Consider the following 19,152-nt stretch of genomic DNA (forward strand, 5'->3'; position numbering starts at 1 on the left):
CATAAATATTTTATCGAGTGACGTATATAAATTGTTTCTTTTGCTATACACGCTACTTATGAAGTATCATCGTGCATAATTGTACTCAAGAACGCAGTCATTCAACTATTTTGAGTCATTTTAATGTAGAATGACGCCTTCACATGCGGATATTACTATGAAGTTGACATTAAGTGGATCACTTAAACTCCGTTCAGCAAAGGTTACTGACTCTTGTGAAGATGTTTCCTGAGGCCCATTTCACAACCAAAGTTTTTATTTACTAATTCTTGTTTAAAACTTATATTTCTCACACCCTCAGTGTTTCGTGTGAACCTATGTTTGTTATGAAACTTGCTTTGCGTGAGGACCATATACAGTTTTGCTTTCATTGCGAAATAAAATATAATTTCGTTCATGAACTTAATAGATAGTAATATTTATTATTTACGTGTCATAATGGCCACATTTTTAATGATGGGGAAATATGGTTCTTCGCCCGTCAGGTCCTTCCTATTGTAAAGGCCAACTGGCCAGTTTCTATTCAACATCGGACGGACTAACAACAAATTACATTGTCATTGGGATTTAGCAAAATTTCAAATTGTATCTCGAATGTATTCTCAATTATAAGTTGATTTTAGCAATGCTTATAATATTCTGGGCATTTTTCAGATGTACTCTATTTAAGGATCCTATTGATGCGAAAGTATAACAGGTCCACGAAACTATTGCATACATGTACTTTTATGATATGTAATTGAAATTCCAGCATTGATACACATGGGTGCACTAAATTATCTCCCGACGACAATCTATTGTTGAGAATCGTATCGATCCATCTTATGGAAGTGGCGTCTCGACAATGCAGGACTCACCATGAGTAATGGTATCTATGAACCATAGTTCAATTGTGCATTTATATCTGAATCACTTTTACAAACAGATATTCATTGCAATTAGGATGACACAAGTCGCTACAACACTTACAAAATAGTACGTCAAGTGTATATTGTTGATCGAAGTACACATGAGCCTCATATGGCAAAACTAGGCTTAATGCATGTGCGTTAAATGTAATCCATGTCCATATGTAGTTCGAGTTTTCTTCATCAAAATAAAACGCATACTCATGTTCAAGAGCACGTAACACTTTAATGAACGAAAATCACTTTGCAATCATTCATTCGGTCGGTATAAAAACATGGACGCAACTTTGTCTGACATTTAAACTCAAAACTTTTAACAACATGTGGGGACAGATAATAATCGCTCTCGTCTGTGCTTCGGAGATTTTAGCACACGGTAAGAACTTTCTGTACTTAAAAAAGGAGCCGCGCTTTGGAAAACCAGACTTAATGCTTATACGTAAGGCTTATACGCACATGCTTATCATCACTTTCCGTAATGACCGGAGTTTCCTTAAAACGAAGGAGACAGTTCCTTCAAACGAAAAAAGTCCATGTCGACGGAACGTGTCGTCCCAGATTAACCTGTGCGCAGAGCACAGGCTAATATTGGACGACACTTTACGCACATGTATTAAGCCCGATTTTCCCAGAGCGAGGCTTAAATGAATCAGAAATCGACATAATTGTATATCAAGGTTAACTTGTTGTGCTAACTCAATCTTGCTCGAACGAACGTCGTTTACGAAGTTAATATGTTTAATTTATTGTCAAGTTAAAAAAAATGTTTTCATATACCGCAATGCTTGACAATTTAAAACACGACATGCATATTATTAAATCTTCTCAGATATTGAACCAAAGCACTAAAAAATAAGGAGTCTTGACAAAAAAAAACACGGAATGTCAGAAAGTATTTTGTCTGGTACTATGACACTTAAGCCTAAGCCATTAGTAAATAGGTCAAAACTACGTATTGCAAGTATCTCTATATAATGTTATGACAATCCATTGTCTGGTACTATGTCACTTAAGCCTATGCCATTAGTAAATAGGTTAAAACTACCTATTGCAAGTATCTCTATATAATGTTATGACAACTTCAAAGTGAACGCGGTGAATTTTATGTTAAGTATTGTGACGGCTATAGTCTCAGACACGAATGGTAAAGGCATGCATTGGCAGTGTGTATAGTAACTATTTCACACGTTTGATCATAGTTCTCATAGGGTTTCTTCTTTTTGGTGGTTTACATGAAGCTCTGTCCGGTATACTTACATATTTTACTATCATATGTACGCAGGCTTTTTGTACGTTTGCTTTTCTTTAAATTGTCTTCCAGTTTATTTTGTGCCGTTAAATGTCAATACGTGCACTGATGACTCGATTATTGTTTTTTAGATAATTAAATTATATTTCTTATCAAAATCAGCGGTTCGTAAAGGGTTGATGATACTTGTGATTGTTTTAAACGCTGGCAAGAAGTAGGTGCAGCGTGAACAAAAATGACGTAAAACGTAGTAGTTTCGGAACATTGTCGCTAGTGTCACTAATGTTTATTAACATTATTTGATTGCGCGCATGTAAGTATTGACCAGTCACTAGAAGCCAATCAATAACGAAAAACTTTGACATTGACGTTTTAATATGTGAATTTTATGTTGCTTCTCGTTTGCCTGTTCCATTTTCAGCGAAAATCAGTTCATCGCCTTCAATATACCGAATTGTTATTTTGAATATACGAGTGTTGCTCTGGGAAAAAGGTGTTCAATGCATGTGTGTCTCGTATTAATTTGTTCAGACAGAACAGGCTAATCAGGGACGACACTTTCCGTTGTTATGTTATTTTCTCGTTTTAAGGAAGTCTTTTCCTGGTGAAAGTCCAATAAAGACCGAAACTGTCGTCCCTGATTAGTCACATGCACATGCTAATCTAAGACGACATTTAGCGCACATGCATTAAACACCGTCTTCGTAGAGCGAGGCTTAATTTCTTATGTTTCCTCAGACTGTGTGATCCCATCGAGTTCGCAGTTTAGCAGGGCTTCTTATCGGCGGTATCACGGGCGGACTGCTTCCGGAAAGACTATCTACGACGCCGGAGAGCGGCTTATTGTCGGCACGTGGATCCGGGTGGTATGTAACAAGGACCGTCAAGGGGATGCTGTTTTAAAAGTCAGCAATCATTTGTGCAGCGCCGGAAATTGGAGCCCAGCACTTCCGGTTTGCCAAGGTATATATATGTTGGACAATGTGTTTTGTAAAGCATTATTTGAATAATCATTTGTGTTTTCATTTTAGATCTGTATCTTTTGGGTGGTATAAATCATTCTCGAAATAAACCAGCTAAATGGATTACAAACATCAACAATATCCACAAAAAAGCAATACAATACATAATTGTAGGTTTTTATATATAAAAATGTATTCACATAATATCATCTGTATCACTTAATTTTCACCAAGTTGTAAGTAAATATATGTGTTTACTGAAACAATATAACAATTAATAATTTAGCCTCGCTCTGGGGTTAACGGAGTTTAATGCATGTACGTCAAGTGTCGTCACAGTTTATAATAGTTCGCACATTCTAATAGGTACGAAACTGTCTGCTTTAAGTGGATTTTCGCTAAGAAATGACTTCCCTGAAGCGAAAAATACAATAAAAGCAGAAAGTGTCGTCCATGAGGAGCCTGTACGGACGACACTTTACGCACGTGAATTTAGCCCCGTTTGCACATAGCACGGCTCATTTTTAGAGTATGCACGTTGCGGAGCACCCCATAGGGTTGAGAATGCGACAGCGTCCGAAAGAATCACGCCCTACATAACCTTTCCCCACCAGACTGTTGTACATTACAAATGTAATGCAGGCTTCGATAAGCGTGGAACGATAGCGTACGTGAAGTGCGTTGACGGCGAATGGACGTCAGCCGACGTCATTTGCGTTGATAGGACAACGATAACGTCGGAGAAAAAAGAGAATACAGAAATAACTACTCAAAATAGTATGTTGATCACAATATAGGTCAAAGTGATCTAGATATCAATCAAGTTTGCTGTCAACACAAATATTGTGAAATTTCAATTTTGAGAAAGTATTGTATTTCGTAACTAGAATAAAAAAGATATATAAATCACACGAAAAAGAGAAATTTATTTATTAATTGAAAGAACAAGCGTATTTATCGTATATTTATAATACGAATATTTGAATGTTAATTTTTTAATACTGTTGTAAATAAGCACTAATGCTTTTCAAATTAGTCGATTTACTTTTAAATAACTTTTTAAAGAAAATAAAAAAAAATTCACATACAATATAGTTTGTTATTTAATTGGAAGAGTTTGTTTTGTACGTTTTAAATCAAATGCACGGTTTAACTGTATTTAGGACGAAAACATATTTTATAAATCATAACATGTATTCACAGAACAAAAATGACGTGTTTTTTTTTCAACATCATCTCAAATGCAGCATTTGTGTTGAACTATTCATTCATTGATTTATTTAATAAAGTCACTATTGTAATTATTGCATTTATCAGATGTTCGCATCCCAATAACTACCGCCAGGACGATACCATTGTGTATAGAACCAGACATCTCACACGGCAAGCTCGTGAAGAACGTCACTTCCGGTTACTATGACGTCATATGTGACGTAGGCTTTAAAGTAATATCACCGAAAAGTATCAGATGCTTGAGAGGAGTTTGGAGCGAGCCGATACCGCAGTGTGATATACGTAAGTGAAAAGTTTCGAGACCTCCTTGCAATTGTATAATCTTGTTACTGAGGTCCAGGAATGAGACAGAACAACAAACTGTTCATTCTTACTATTTCTTACAGTTTGTAGTTCAACTAAGTTTCAGAGGTAACCATGATCAGATACATTCTGTCAATAAAAACAATAATAAGCATGAAATAGCATTTCGTCACATCCGATTGTATTATCAAAGTGTTTAGCGAACATTCGTTTGTAGGTAAAGACAGAATTATCTGTACGTATTCAGTCATCTGTAAGAAAATACCAAATTGTTTCGTTTACATACATTATGCAGATCTGTTCCAGTGTTCATACGGTACAGAATCTGTAACACATAACAATAATTATTATAATAACATATAACCGCTATTATATTTTAAATAGTTTACAAAAATTATTGCTGTCACTGTCATGAATGAACACTGTTCTATATTAATTGGTTATATGATTATAAGGTATAACTTTATTATTTTTTAATTAATATACCAGTGCGCTGCCCACAGTTGAGTGCCAATTTCACACTATATCAATCACGTCGATATTCAACCAGAACAGGGTCCGGTTATGCACAGCCCGTCGGTCGGGCATTGAACTCTGGACTCCCCCATGGTGCGGCGGTGAAGATAAATTGCGGTGACGACGCATACCCAACACTCGGAGTTGAAAGGGCATGGTGTCACGAGGGCCGTTGGTTGCCAAGGGAACCTATCTGCAAAAGTAAGTAAACCATTCAATCAATGATATCATAAATATGAATGTGTGTAATTCATATTGTTAGAAGAATATTTACTTCAATTCTGAATATGGAAAGCTTACACTTTACAGTGCTGGGTAATGTATGAACGTGAATGTCATTACAATAATATGGTAGTACTGAAATACAAATATTATACATATTTGTATATGAAAAATGAGTTTGAGCTTTTGAACGATATATTCATGAAATGCCATAAATTTATTGTATTTCTTGGACGTTTATTGGATGGAAATGATTACCCCACTATTGTCTCATCTTTTAAACATTCAAATTGACAGTAATGTTTAAAGATCTTATGAATGCTTTTTTATGTTTGACTTAAACTGAATAACTCTGCATACCATAAAACCATTCTAGAACCACATGTTTGCATATTTAGAACACTATGCTCCAATTTAGAACAGTATACTCCTAAAGGACAACAATGTAGACAATTTTCACGATATATATTTTTCTGGTTGCTATTTTCATATTTCTTTTAAATGAGTCCATCTATGTTGCAGTCACTCGGATTTTGATCCGCCTGTTGTTTCATCCCAGCGTAATATATCGAAATCTGATACACTGTAAACTAGTTCGCAGGCGTATTAATGTTTCTGATAATAGCTGATAATGCTTTCTGTAAACTATATTCTCACGCAGGCTTGGAGCTTAAAATGTGTTTTAAATTCATTTCATAAATCTCATTTCATTATCGCCTGTTTCAGAGTATTGCGCCCGGCCGGCGTCTGTGAATCTCAATGATGCAAATACACAACTACTTCCGGTTCCGAAACTCGTGATGGACGGTGTCAGTGTAACACAGACTTGCGCGGACGGAAATACCCGGATGAACTATTGCGCCGACGGAAGTTGGCTCCATGGTTTCCTACCATGTCTGTAAAGTGGCTTACTACCGTACGACGATATCGCCATTGATGGAAACCGGAAATAACTGACTAACGCATTTGCTTCGAAACTGTAAACGGTAAAATATCCTCATTGAATGAGAGATTAGATTGAGTGTGAAGTATAGAAAACTCAAAGTTTTTTCCACCTCAGAAATGTCATTTTCAGATATTGTTTTTACCCTTTGTTTTCTGAAATGTAAAATAATAGACTACTGTGATGCCAGGTAAACGAAAACTCGAAGTTTAAACATGAAGAACGTTTTGAAAATAATTATTTTATACAAGCAAACACAGTATTAATAGGCAGCCACCTTAAAAATATGTATGTTCTGCACTCTGATTGTAGGTACATGAAAACAAAAGGGACAAATATGCGTTTGTTTGGTGAGACAAATTTTAGATAGTTTGTGACATCGCGTTTGTGTTTATAGGATACAGAGTCCACGGCTATAGCTATAATTCAAAACATTGTTAATTATTGCAAATAGTATGTATACTTTTCATATGATATATTCACAAAGTTTGTAATACATTTTTTATTAATACAATACGGAAAAATGTACTTTGTTTATCTTTATACTTAAGCATGAAGTGCATATTGCGAGCTTTTGTGATTAATCTATGTCCGGCGGTGGCTGCTGGCTAGAGTGTTCATCCAAAGTTCACGAAACTTAAACAGAATGATTATTTTGTAAATCTACATTCATGACTTAATATAAGTGAAACATGGTCAGATTGTTTATCTTGACATTATCTAGGTCAAGTTCAGAATAATGTTAATAGAGTTGTTTACCCTCGGGACTTCGGTTAAAAACCATTTTCCGAGCACACTGCTTAACATAAAAACTATGCGGTAAAAAGGTCGTATACGGCCATATGGTCAGCCCGATTTTATTGGGCTTAACCATGTATACATAAGGGTACTTTGCAGTGTTGGTGCGGTGCTTTTACAACAATATAATCATCTAAAAATTTAGTTACGTATAATTGTTACAAAGTTCAAATTAGGTCACCATGTTGATAAAAAATTGGTCAACCTGCCGAATGACTGGTCAGAGCGATTATTTTTTCGTATTGATGTGTTGAATTATGCGTGACAGACAAACAATTCGAAACATATATTGAATTCGTCAATGCTTATTTATTTAAAAAAATAATAATAGTTTCCGGTCGAAACAAATCATTTGGATTCATCGACCCGAAAATAAAGACAGTACAGCTTCAACTGGTTCGTCTAATCAAAGAATTTACATCACTTGAGATAAGTCATAAAATGTGCACATAGTGAACCATCAAATGCCCAATTATAGGCGCACGGCCCAGCTATGATGTATGTTTCTGACTAATTATTTATTAATCAGAATCAACTTTAATACTGAAGCAATCTTTGATTCTGCGTTATGTGGGGTCAACCTCAATAGTAAAGCAATCTTTGATTCTGGGTCAAGTGGGGTCAACCTTATTTACAATGTATAATATTGAAGCAATCTTTGATTCTGTGTCAAGTCGAGCCAACCTTACTATTGAAGCAATCGTTGAGTCTCTGTCACGTGGGGTCAACCTTAATATTGAAGCAATATTTGATTCTGTGTCCAGTGGGTCAATCTTAATATTGTAGCAATCTTTGATTCTGTGTCAAGTGGGGTCAACCTTATATAATATTGAAGCAATGTTTGATTCTGTTCCAAGTCGTGCCAACCTTAATATTGAAGCAATCTTTGATTCTGTGTCAAGTGGGTCAACCTTGATATTGAAGCAATCTTTGATTCTGTGCCAAGTCGTGCCAACCTTAATATTGAAGCAATCTTTGATTCTGTGTCAAGTGGGGTCAACCTTAATATTGAAGCAATCGTTGATTCTGTCTCAAGTGGGGTCAATCTTATTTTCAGCGGTTGTCTCAAAAATGTTTTGAACCATCACAATCAGCGTTGCGTGCTATTCTGCTGTAAAGCATCTGTCAAGCAGGCAGTTGAAAAAAAGAAGAAATAATTACAAATTGCAGTTAGTGTGTATTTTGTGATGGTCAAATAATAGTATAAAATTCTTATTCAATTTAATTGTATTTGGAGATAAACGTCCAATAAATTATCTACAGTGTATATTTAACTAGTTCTAAATGAGCAGTCTAGAATTGAATCCGTTGTGCATGTGGATATTATCAGATTTGATTGTATGCTTTCCGGTGGTATATATAAAAAGATCAGTGAATTAAAACTGATAATTCAGTATTTCAAACAGTGAAAAATAACAGTAAACGTTATCGATAATTATCATTGTTTTCCCTGATTGTTTTTGGCAAAAATACAAAAATAATCATTTGTAGCATACAATAACAAGAGGCCCATGATGGCCTGAATCGCTCTACTGCTATAAACACAGTGCAAGTTTGGAAAGAATAAGATGGAAACTGTGTACTTAATCGCGCAAACACGGAGAATTTTCTCAAATTCAAGGGGAGATTATTGTGTACTTATCTCTCCGATACTGCTCATATTCAATAGGGTTCAAGTCCTCATTGATATAAAGATACTGTGCACATTTGGAAATAATTGGATGAAAACTGTGGAATTAATTGCGTAAACAAGTGGGATTTCAAAATTTTCTCATATTCAAGGGGAAGTCATTCTGGACTTATTGCTTCGATATCGCTCTTTTTAAACAAGAGCTGTCAGAGGACAGCGCGCTCGACTAATCGAGTGTTTGACAGTATAACGTAAGCCATCATGGGGAAATTTATGAATAATTTATGAGACGATCTTTCAAAAATAAAAAAGGATTTTTTTTTATTTATTTAGGGGTGGGGTAGGGGGTTGAGAGGAGGGTATAATGTGGGGTGTGGTCATTTATTAGATGATCTTTCAAAAATAAAAAAATAAAACAATTTTTTTTTGGGGGGGGGGGGTGGGGCACTGATTCTGGGTTGGGGCTAGGGGTATTGTTTGGGTGGAATCCATTGTAGTATTCAGGTAAGTGTTGTTTTTTCAAAGTATTAATAAAAAAAAAATAGTTTGGGGTGGGGTAAGGGGTTGAAAGGGGGGTATAATGGTATAATGTGGGGTGTGGTCATTTATAAGATTATTTTTCAAAAATAAATAAAGGAAAACACAAATATTTTTTTTTTTGGGGGGGGGGGGAGGGGATTCTGGGTTGGAGCGTTGGGTATTGTTTGAGTGGAATCCATTGTGGTATTAAGGTTAGTGTTGTTTTGTCAAAGTATTAAAAAAATCTAATCATAAATAAAATAGTTATGGCAATGTAACTAAAGTAATATGCATATTGTAAATGGAAAAGGGGCCATAATTCTTACAAAATGCTTGATACAGTTGTCTGCTCTTGTTTATAGATCGTTGTCATGTTGGTAAAGGAGTTTGCAAAATATGAAAGCAAAATGTCAAGGGACTGTGCAAGTTTGCTAAGAATTGGATGAAAATTATGGACTTTATCACATAAAAAACTGCATTTTCATTTTTCTTAAATTCAAGGGGAGACAATTCTGGAATTATTACTCCGATATTGATAATTTTCAATAGGGTTTGACTCATCATTCAGATAAAGACACTGTGCAAGTTGGGAAATAATTTGATGAAAACAGTGGACTTTATTGCGTAAACAAGCCTTTGTTCACAATTTTCTCAAATTCAAGGGGAGATAATTCTGAACTTTTTACTCTGATGTAATCCATTTTCAATAGGGTTCGAGTCCTCATTAATATTAAGACATTGAACAAGTTTGAAAAGAATAGGATCAAAACTGTGGACTTTATCGCGTAAACAAGAACAAGTCTTACGCACGGACAGACGGAAACCACGCCGTCCCATAATCTCTTCTGGCCTTTGACCAGAAGAGTTAAAAACTAATAAAATGTGTTGGATTCGTTCAAATATCGACATTGATTCACTCGCGATCGTAGAAAAATATGTTTTCACTCGTGGCTGGGTCACTCATGGAAATATTTTTTCTATGATTACTCGTGATTTAAAGGGATCTTTTCACGCTTTGGTAAATTGACAAAATTGAAAAAAGTTGTTTCAGATTCGTAAGTTTTCGTTTAAGTTATGATATTTGTGAGGAAACAGTAATACTGAACATTAACCTTGCTCTAATATAGCCATTATATGCATCTTTTGACGATTTTAAAACCTAAAAATTATAATGCGTTGCAACGCGAAACGATTGAATAATTTGGAGAGTTCTGTTTTTGTCGTTAAATTTTGTGAAACTACGAAGATTGCTTATATAAGGTATAAAATACGTCAAGACTGTGTACTCGGCGGAATAGCTCAGTAGGCTAAAGCGTTTTTACTTCAGGACTCCGGCAGGACTCCAGGGGTCACTGGTTCGAAACCTGCTCCGGGCAATGTTCTTTTCCTTTTTTTATTTTTTTTCTTGATTTTTTACTGGAGCTTTTACGATCCAATGTTTACATTTATCAATATAAAGCATTTAATAAATAAGTTAAAAAAATGCCAAAATCTGTGAAAAGGCCCCTTTAAAATCGATATTCCACCAAATCCAACAAAGATCCTCTTTATTGTTTATAGTATCAAGTGAGCCGCATTCTATTTAAACTAAGCTTAATGCGAATGCTGAAAGTGTCGTCCCAGTCAGCAGAGAAAATCAGGGACGACACTTTCCGCTTTCGCGGAATTTTTCTTTAAATTGAAATACCCTCTGAACAAAAATCCAGTGTTGTGCGGGCTGCGCAGGCTAATCTGGAATGACGCTCAGGCATTAAGCCCAGTTTACATAAAACGAGGCTCATATTATCAAGTATTTGTCTTAATTATAATTTGTTTGAAACCTTTCCCTACAGAAAATGGTTTTGCTGTGAATCAATGAAAATGCATGTCAATCGTTCAACATTATGAAGTATAATAAAAACATAATGTTGTCATAGGTCATATACCAAAAAGTATTGTTCGTATGTAATCTGCCTCATTTTATGTAATTACTTCGCATATAGTAAATATGTACATTTATTTTTGTGAGTGGTGACAAATGTGTGTTTTCTTCAATGTATCCACCCATGTTTATATTATGGAGTAGGTCATTAATATGTGAAATATGAATTGTCATCATCATCATCATCATCATCATCATCATCATCATTATCAGCAGCAGCAGTAGCAGCAGCAGCAGCTTCACAATCATCATCATCATCATCATCATCATCATCATCATCATCATCATCATAATCATCATCATCATCATCATCATCATCATCATCATCATCATCATCATCATCATCATCATCATCATCATCATCATCATCATCATCATCATCATCATCATCATCATCATCATCATCATCATCATCATCATCATCATCATCATCATCAATATCATCGTCATCATCGTCATCATCATCATCATCATCATCATCATCATCATCATCATCATCATCATCATCATCATCATCATCATCATCATCATCATCATCATCATCATCATCATCATCATCATCATCATAATCATCATCATCATCATTAGCATCATCACCGTCATCATCATTAGCATCATCATTAGCGGCAACAGCAGCAGCAGCAGCATCATTGTTATTATTAAGATTATGTTGATGTTGATGATGATTTCGCTTGGAATATCAAATCCGCTTGTTTTCTTTTCAACTGATTTCCCAGTGTGAAAGATATCTGGCGTCTTCATGTTAATGACACACGTTTGTCCTACAACATTCATTGCATTTCTGGGTTGGGGACACTAATCATTCTAATAACATTATTGTTGACTCGTTATGTATTCAATGATGTGTGTGCTTGTTAAATGCTTAATGCAGAACGCTGTTCTGGTGAATAATAAATATTCGGATAAGAATCGAGACTTAAAACAGAATCATATACATAATACAATGAAAATCCTTTTAAAGATACTTGTTGCCATATTGTCATAAAAATGTCATTTATATGGTATATGTAATTCATTATGCAATTATATATGAACCGTGCTCTGTGAAAAGGGGGTTTAATGCCTGTGCGTAAAGTGTCGTCCCATATAAGCCTGTGCAGTCCGCACAAGCTGATCAATGACGACACTTTTCGTCTGAACTAGATTTTGCTAAGAAGAGACATTCTTTAAACGAAAAATATCATACAAGCGGAAAGTGTCGTCCCTGATTAGACTGTGCGGATTGCACAGGCTAATCTGGGACAACACTTTACGCACATGCATTAAACCCCCTTTTCGCATAGGACGATTCATAAATAATTGCATAATTAATTACATATACTATATAAATACTATCAATACTAAATTTCAAAAGCTGTATAAAGAATGTACATATCATAGCTTGCCTGAGTTTGGTTCAGTTTTACGAATAACGCATTTACCGACTTTGATATTTTTCGCAGGAATAAATCAATTTTAATGATTTAATCATTATTTTGTTTAGTAATGTGTTAACAGTGCTAAATAACGTATTCACAGTGTTGTTATGTTTGTAGTGATATTGGTAGTAAGCTGATGTAGTTTACCGGTACGTATACAAGTATACGGATATCTTGATATATTCGTAAACTGGATGCCGTTATCCGAATACTGATTTCGGATACGATTCCCATACCTAAACTAAATCTTGAAATAGACTTAAAGGTCTATTAACCGATGTGCTTATCGTTATAGAAACATATTTTGAGGTAACAAGTATTTACCACAGTGACTAAGTATTTCGTAATAGAAAATAATTTAATAATTTAGGTCGCTCATATTTATAATTGAGCACATTATCTCGTAATATCAGCCAATATACACATTGTAACTCCTTTTTATAAGTGGACATTCAAGAGACTAAAAGTATTAATAGTGCAAATTAAATTATAGCTAGTGTATAATAAATGTTATTTTGAGCATGTGCATACTCTAAAATTGTAGTATGCGGAAATATGATAAAATGAGAAAATAATTGAGAAATATTAACTTGTTCGATCGGTATATCAGTCTTTCTCAATCGATAAACCTACCGAAAGCAATGTTTGTATCATTGAAATCGGAGTAATCCGACCAAGAGATATACCGCAACATTTCTGGTTCAAGAGTAAACGAAATGTTGCGAATTTCGATCTGGACTGATGGAAAAATAAATACAACAGAGACTGCTGACGAATAACACATTCATGTTCCGTTTATTAAATTATTGTATTCATGAATAAGTATGCCATAGTCAAACATCATATGACCTCTTAACAATGCCACGGTACACTGTATGAGCGCCAATCCATGATTTAACTAAAGGCATTACTTGACAGAGCCTAGGTTAATTATTAATACGCCCCTGAACTGATTAAGTCCTTGAGTCGGACAGTTTTATCTTTTAAGTTTGTAAACATGGGTTCTATTTGACTTTGAAGTTTGTAAAGATGGGTTCTATTTGACGATGCACTTGAACAGATATAAATAACTTCTGGTGATGATACATTCAGAATGTTATTATTGATTGACTTTTTACTATCGGCATTTTAGCTAGATCCTTTTCCAAAGCATTCACTAATCACTTTATATCAAAAAGTAGATTATCCTGTAATTATACACTACTATGTTCAGTGTTTATTTTATTTAAAAGGTTTCACAGTAAAATATGAGTAATAATTCAAATAGCCCTTTAGACGAACGCAATGTGTACTTATGGCGAACAATTTTTCCTACTGTAAGATGCATACGGATGGGGATTAACCGCATATTTATTCCAATTCACATAACTCAATGTATACAGAACTACTTAGCTTTTTTTTGTACTTTTCTGTGTCAATACTAATGCTACATATGGTACTATTTTTTGTAATGTTCAAAAAGACATACTAGAATAGAACTGGCCATGTAATTTGAACGCTTTTAAGAAAACTTATTTTAGTAAAAAAAATATAATCTTATAATTTCAACACATGGCTGTAACTGTAATTATTTAAATTGTTAAAAACCTAAGAAAATAAGCTTGTAACCAAACGACTTTGAACAAGAGGGCGTGGGCACTCAGATGCTCACATGAGACTTAAAACAACTCAATTATTCTGAGAAGATGGAGCTCAGAATAATGCAAGTACTTTTCTAAACATAAATATCTAATGTGCATACACATTTTCATTTTGGAACTCATTATACATGTTTGACCCCGTATCATAAAGATTCTACTTGATATTTGACTTCTGGAGTGTTACAAGCTTGTTCACGTAGTGACCTATGTTTTTACTTGACAAGACCGAGTTTGAAATAAGCCAAATTTGTCATTAGGGCAAATGTTCTGACCAAGTTTCATAAAGATTTGACTAAAGCTGTAACTTCTATAGTGTAAAAAAGGTATCACGATAGCCATACAAGACCCCATGTCACCATATTTGATCAACAGGATGGTACCATATGCGAAGTCCTCTGAAATATCAATAGAACAAATATATGAAAAAGTTTAAGATTGATTGGGAAAATAATGGCTTTTAGAGTGTTGTTAACAAGCTTTTTTAATTTGACCTGGTGACCAACTTTTGACCTTACGTAATCCAGTTTGAAACTCAGCCGATATTTCATTGGGACACATGTTCTAACTCAGTTTCATAAAGATTGGAAAAAATCGTGGCCAATAGAGTGTTAACGATGATGATACAATTAGCCAAATTAGGAAAACTGACCGGCCCCCTGGCGGACATGTTTTTCAACGCATCGGAATGAATTTCCTATTTGGCCGAGATATCATTACAACAAAATGTTAATGACGAGTTGAATAAAACTGTGGCATCTACATAGTTGACAAGGTTTCATGAAAGCCATATAAGGAAAAATAGTCCCCGTTCCCTGGTAGCCATGTTTTCGACGAACCGGAACCATTTCCACACAAAGACAATACGTTACTGGAACAAATGTTTTGATCACATTTCATGAAGATTCGATCTTAATGTTACTTTAAGTATTTGTGTTACAAACTTTGTTACTTTGACATAGTAATCTAGTTTTAACCTCGCGTGACTCATCGATCTCGGCTAAGGTATAAATTTGACAAATGCTCTGACCAACGATCATGAAGATTGTAAATTAATGTGGCATCTATAGTTTTAACAACGTAAATGGTGACGACGGACGACAGGCGATTGACGACGCACGACGATTGACGGACAAAAAACGATCACAAAAGATTACCATGAGCACGTTGTGCTCATGTGAGTTAAAATACTATGTTTGGCTATGATAATACAAGCCTGCATTAACTAAGTCCCAGTTTTGATCCAGTAACTTTCAATAAAAGACATGTATCGTTAACCTGTTGGACTCAAGGGCAGGTTAGTACTCTAATATTTTGTTAAATAAACAAACAAAACAAAGATGCAACATTAACAAAAATTAAAAAAGGTAACCGTGTAGTATATCCTTACTTTGTGAAACACGTGATACTATGGACAGGCAATAATACAAAAGCTTGTTTTGATTCATTCTATATTATGTAACCATAACAAACATCAGGTTCATACATGGCCGGTTTCTAACATAACGTATGTCAAAATTGCTGTACAATAAGTAAAAGCGTTTCTTTCCAAAATAAGGATACCTTAATAACCTAAAGTAGACCGGTACAAACATTGATCTATATGTTAAAGACGCATGACATGATGCATTTAAACAATTTTTTAATTAACCACCGAAAACTCACCCTTTAATTATGTTTAGTATACACAGTAGTCCATAGTAGTCTGACATTCTTTATATTTAACAACTGTTTGTGTTTTAGTTTTAAATAATTTAAAAAAAATCAAACAGAGTTCATTTGCAGACGGACTTTTATGTAACTATAAGGAAAAATGTGGTGATAATAAAGTAGTATTAATTTTAATTAAGTAAAATGATAAACATCACAACAGCACAAATAACAACATTAATATAGCAAAAATACAACGATTAAAATTAATTCATAATTAATTTATAAAAACTACATAATAATATTATAACGCAGTATTCAATCATATAGTGAACAACGAACGTATTAATGAAACATTCGAGCGTTCAATATGTACTTCCGTCAGACGCTTACAATACTTATCAACATAAAAGTCTGTATACTGAGCAAAAGATGGAAACATCTTTTGAGTTCATTAATCGTGTTAAACTTTTAATTAAAAAAACAACACAATAAATACCCACATAACAAACTTAACTTGCCTGATACGGAGCAATAATGTGCTGTTAAATGCAAGTTAATATTGTAGAACAATATTTTTTTCATAATCTTCCTGTTCAAGTCAACAATAGTATTTAGAAAATGTTAGCAACGCACTCACATTCGTGCAATGTACGCCTTTGTTTGGCTAAAAACAATTTAATGATTTAATGAAGCAAACTCGTCTGATGGCTAGTCTTATTTAAATTAACAGTTCCATATTCAATTCATTGCTAACGTGCATTTACCAATAAATTAATTAAACGATAATTTTCATTGACATTAAAATAATATCTATACATCATATTGTAAAACTGACGTACATTGGGAGAACAAAAGCACATATACAACTTAAGTTTTATATAAATAAGCACGTGCAATTGAAACGTATGTTAAACCGCCGGCAAGTACATTAAAATGGCGCATTGGACAATGTTTATCATTATGCGCCGTAACTATATTTGAAATATTAAAACATGTATAGAAATAAAAAAACGTTCGATCATATAACGAACTTACAACATATGATATTATTAAAAAGCGAACTGTATTGTATTGATCAAATTGCAACGTATATACAAGCCAGTAACTCAACAATTATATTAACACAAACAACACACTGAAATAATAAAATAAAACATCTACGTTTTGTTATATTTGAAGACAATTTATATTACAATTAACGTTCCGCTTGTATTTGTTAATTTAAAAAACAATCAAAACAAAAAAAGAAAGAATAGGAACATTAATTAATAATATAAGTGTGTTTAACACGACAATGTAACGCGTTAACAATACATTACTTTGAACTATAAATACATTTTTTTCACAGTTACATTATTTTGGGAGTCCAAGAACTAGTATGTATTGCGTACAAATAATAGTATAATAAGAAACGTCTCCACATACTTCAATTGATTCTTTTTATGTCATTTCTCTGAGCAAATGATATTTTACAGTATCCAAAACCGTTTCTACAGACTTGAATTGATCCTTATGTTTGCTTACAATAGTAGGTTGAAAATGAATGTCAAATGAATATAATTGCATACAGGTTACTCAAATATGTATGTACAACAATATATATGTATGAATGCATTTACAATCTATGAGATGTTATTTAGTATTAGTACAAGGTATTTACACGATCATTTGAATTGACAAAATAATAAAATAATATAGTGTAATTTACATCAAAGCACGAAGTACAAGGTATAATCTGAACTATACAAAATCAAAACCATAACCATGACGGCAACAAAGAAAAATCAAAGCGCTGTAGGCGCTGAAGGCCTGGGGCTAGGTTTAGTGTAACGTAAAATGCATTTAGGATGTTTTGTCCGAATTTCTATCATTGTCCGAATTTATACAAATTGACCCTAGCGGTTGAGTACATAAGCTCAGAGACTGCAAGAAAAGACAATAGTTGTGTATATACTAGTGTACATAGACGGTGGAGGACAACACGATACTGGTTGTGGGAACGATAACCTATTGTTCAACTCTACAGATCTGGTAGAGGTTCGTCTACATAGGCGGTGAAGGTATACAACAACAACATGGCCGCAAAAAAAACTGTTATTGTTGGCGTCAAATAAATACCTTTCTGGTTTAGCCAAAAATAGTTTTCTATTACATAATTAACAGATCAGGAAAACACTCATACTTCCTTTGTTACATGCAAAGTATTTAATTACTACGTTTAGCTTTTCGGTTATTACTAGTGTTTCATCGGTGCATTTGAAGCACAATCGTACAATCCCTTTCGGAATGATTACCAAGCATTTCAAAGAACATTTTGCTCCTGGAAATTAAACATGTCCTATCGACGTATGCTGTTCGAATTATTTATAACTGTGTACCATTTAAACCGAATTTTAACACAAATACTTAGTTGTCGACGTAATTAACAGTAGATGGGATTGTTGCGGAACAGTTATGACATGTTCATTAAAGAAAATTATGACTTTGCACGTAGACGACCGAACAAGTTGGTATAATCTATCAGATTCGCGAGTTTAATTGTTTTCAAACTTCGTGTAATCTGTCTGGTTGATTAAATGGTTACCACGAGTTATTTAAGTCGCCACCACGACTTTTTTTTCCAACGGGTAAGTTGTGGTTTCTTCCGAGATTTCTATATTGTTACGAAGGCATTACCAATACTTTTTTTAAGTTCCGATGACTTAGTTGCATCATGCACACCACCTAATAAGTCGTGTAAACGAGTTAAAATGTCATTGGAACGAAAAATATAGAAACAAGCACAATCATGTTACATCTGTGCCCTCCTAAATCACGGGTTGCAGTAGGGTTGTATGTGAGTTTTATTAAATGACCAATGGCTTTCGACCTACATTAGTTAATTTAACTTTAATGATAATCCCATAACGTATCGCAATACATTGTATATTGCCACGCTGTTTTCGGACAGTTAAACACAGTTATTTTAGAAGTATCATTAAATTAAATTTTAAACACGTGTGCAACCTTCTATTCATACTTTCTATAACACAGTCGGATGTTTTTGCCATCACGAGTAAACCTGCATGAAAGCAGAACAACATGAAATTCACAATGCACGATAACACGCTTTGTATCTATGTGGATAGCCTTTGATGAAACATATGAATGAATTATCACATGCATTACTGCATACGCTTTAGTCATTTGCTTTACAATAAATTCGCATGTACATTTGCT

The 19,152-nt window shown here is 34.2% G+C and overlaps 1 protein-coding gene across 1 annotated transcript; it reads left to right on the forward strand.

Annotated features, from left to right (window-relative positions):
• The first annotated feature begins 1,226 nt into the window (after positions 1-1,226).
• Positions 1,227-6,864, forward strand: LOC127838587 (complement factor H-like). Its single transcript, XM_052366415.1, has 6 exons — positions 1,227-1,284; positions 2,896-3,120; positions 3,648-3,896; positions 4,437-4,634; positions 5,145-5,372; positions 6,120-6,864. Exons 1-6 carry the CDS (start codon positions 1,230-1,232, stop codon positions 6,293-6,295), a joined length of 1,131 nt encoding a protein of 376 aa, XP_052222375.1. The 5' UTR covers positions 1,227-1,229; the 3' UTR covers positions 6,296-6,864.
• Positions 6,865-19,152: the final 12,288 nt, after the last annotated feature.

This window comes from Dreissena polymorpha, chromosome 7, assembly GCF_020536995.1.
Source record: "Dreissena polymorpha isolate Duluth1 chromosome 7, UMN_Dpol_1.0, whole genome shotgun sequence".
In the NCBI taxonomy this organism is placed as follows: Eukaryota; Metazoa; Mollusca; class Bivalvia; order Myida; family Dreissenidae; genus Dreissena; species Dreissena polymorpha.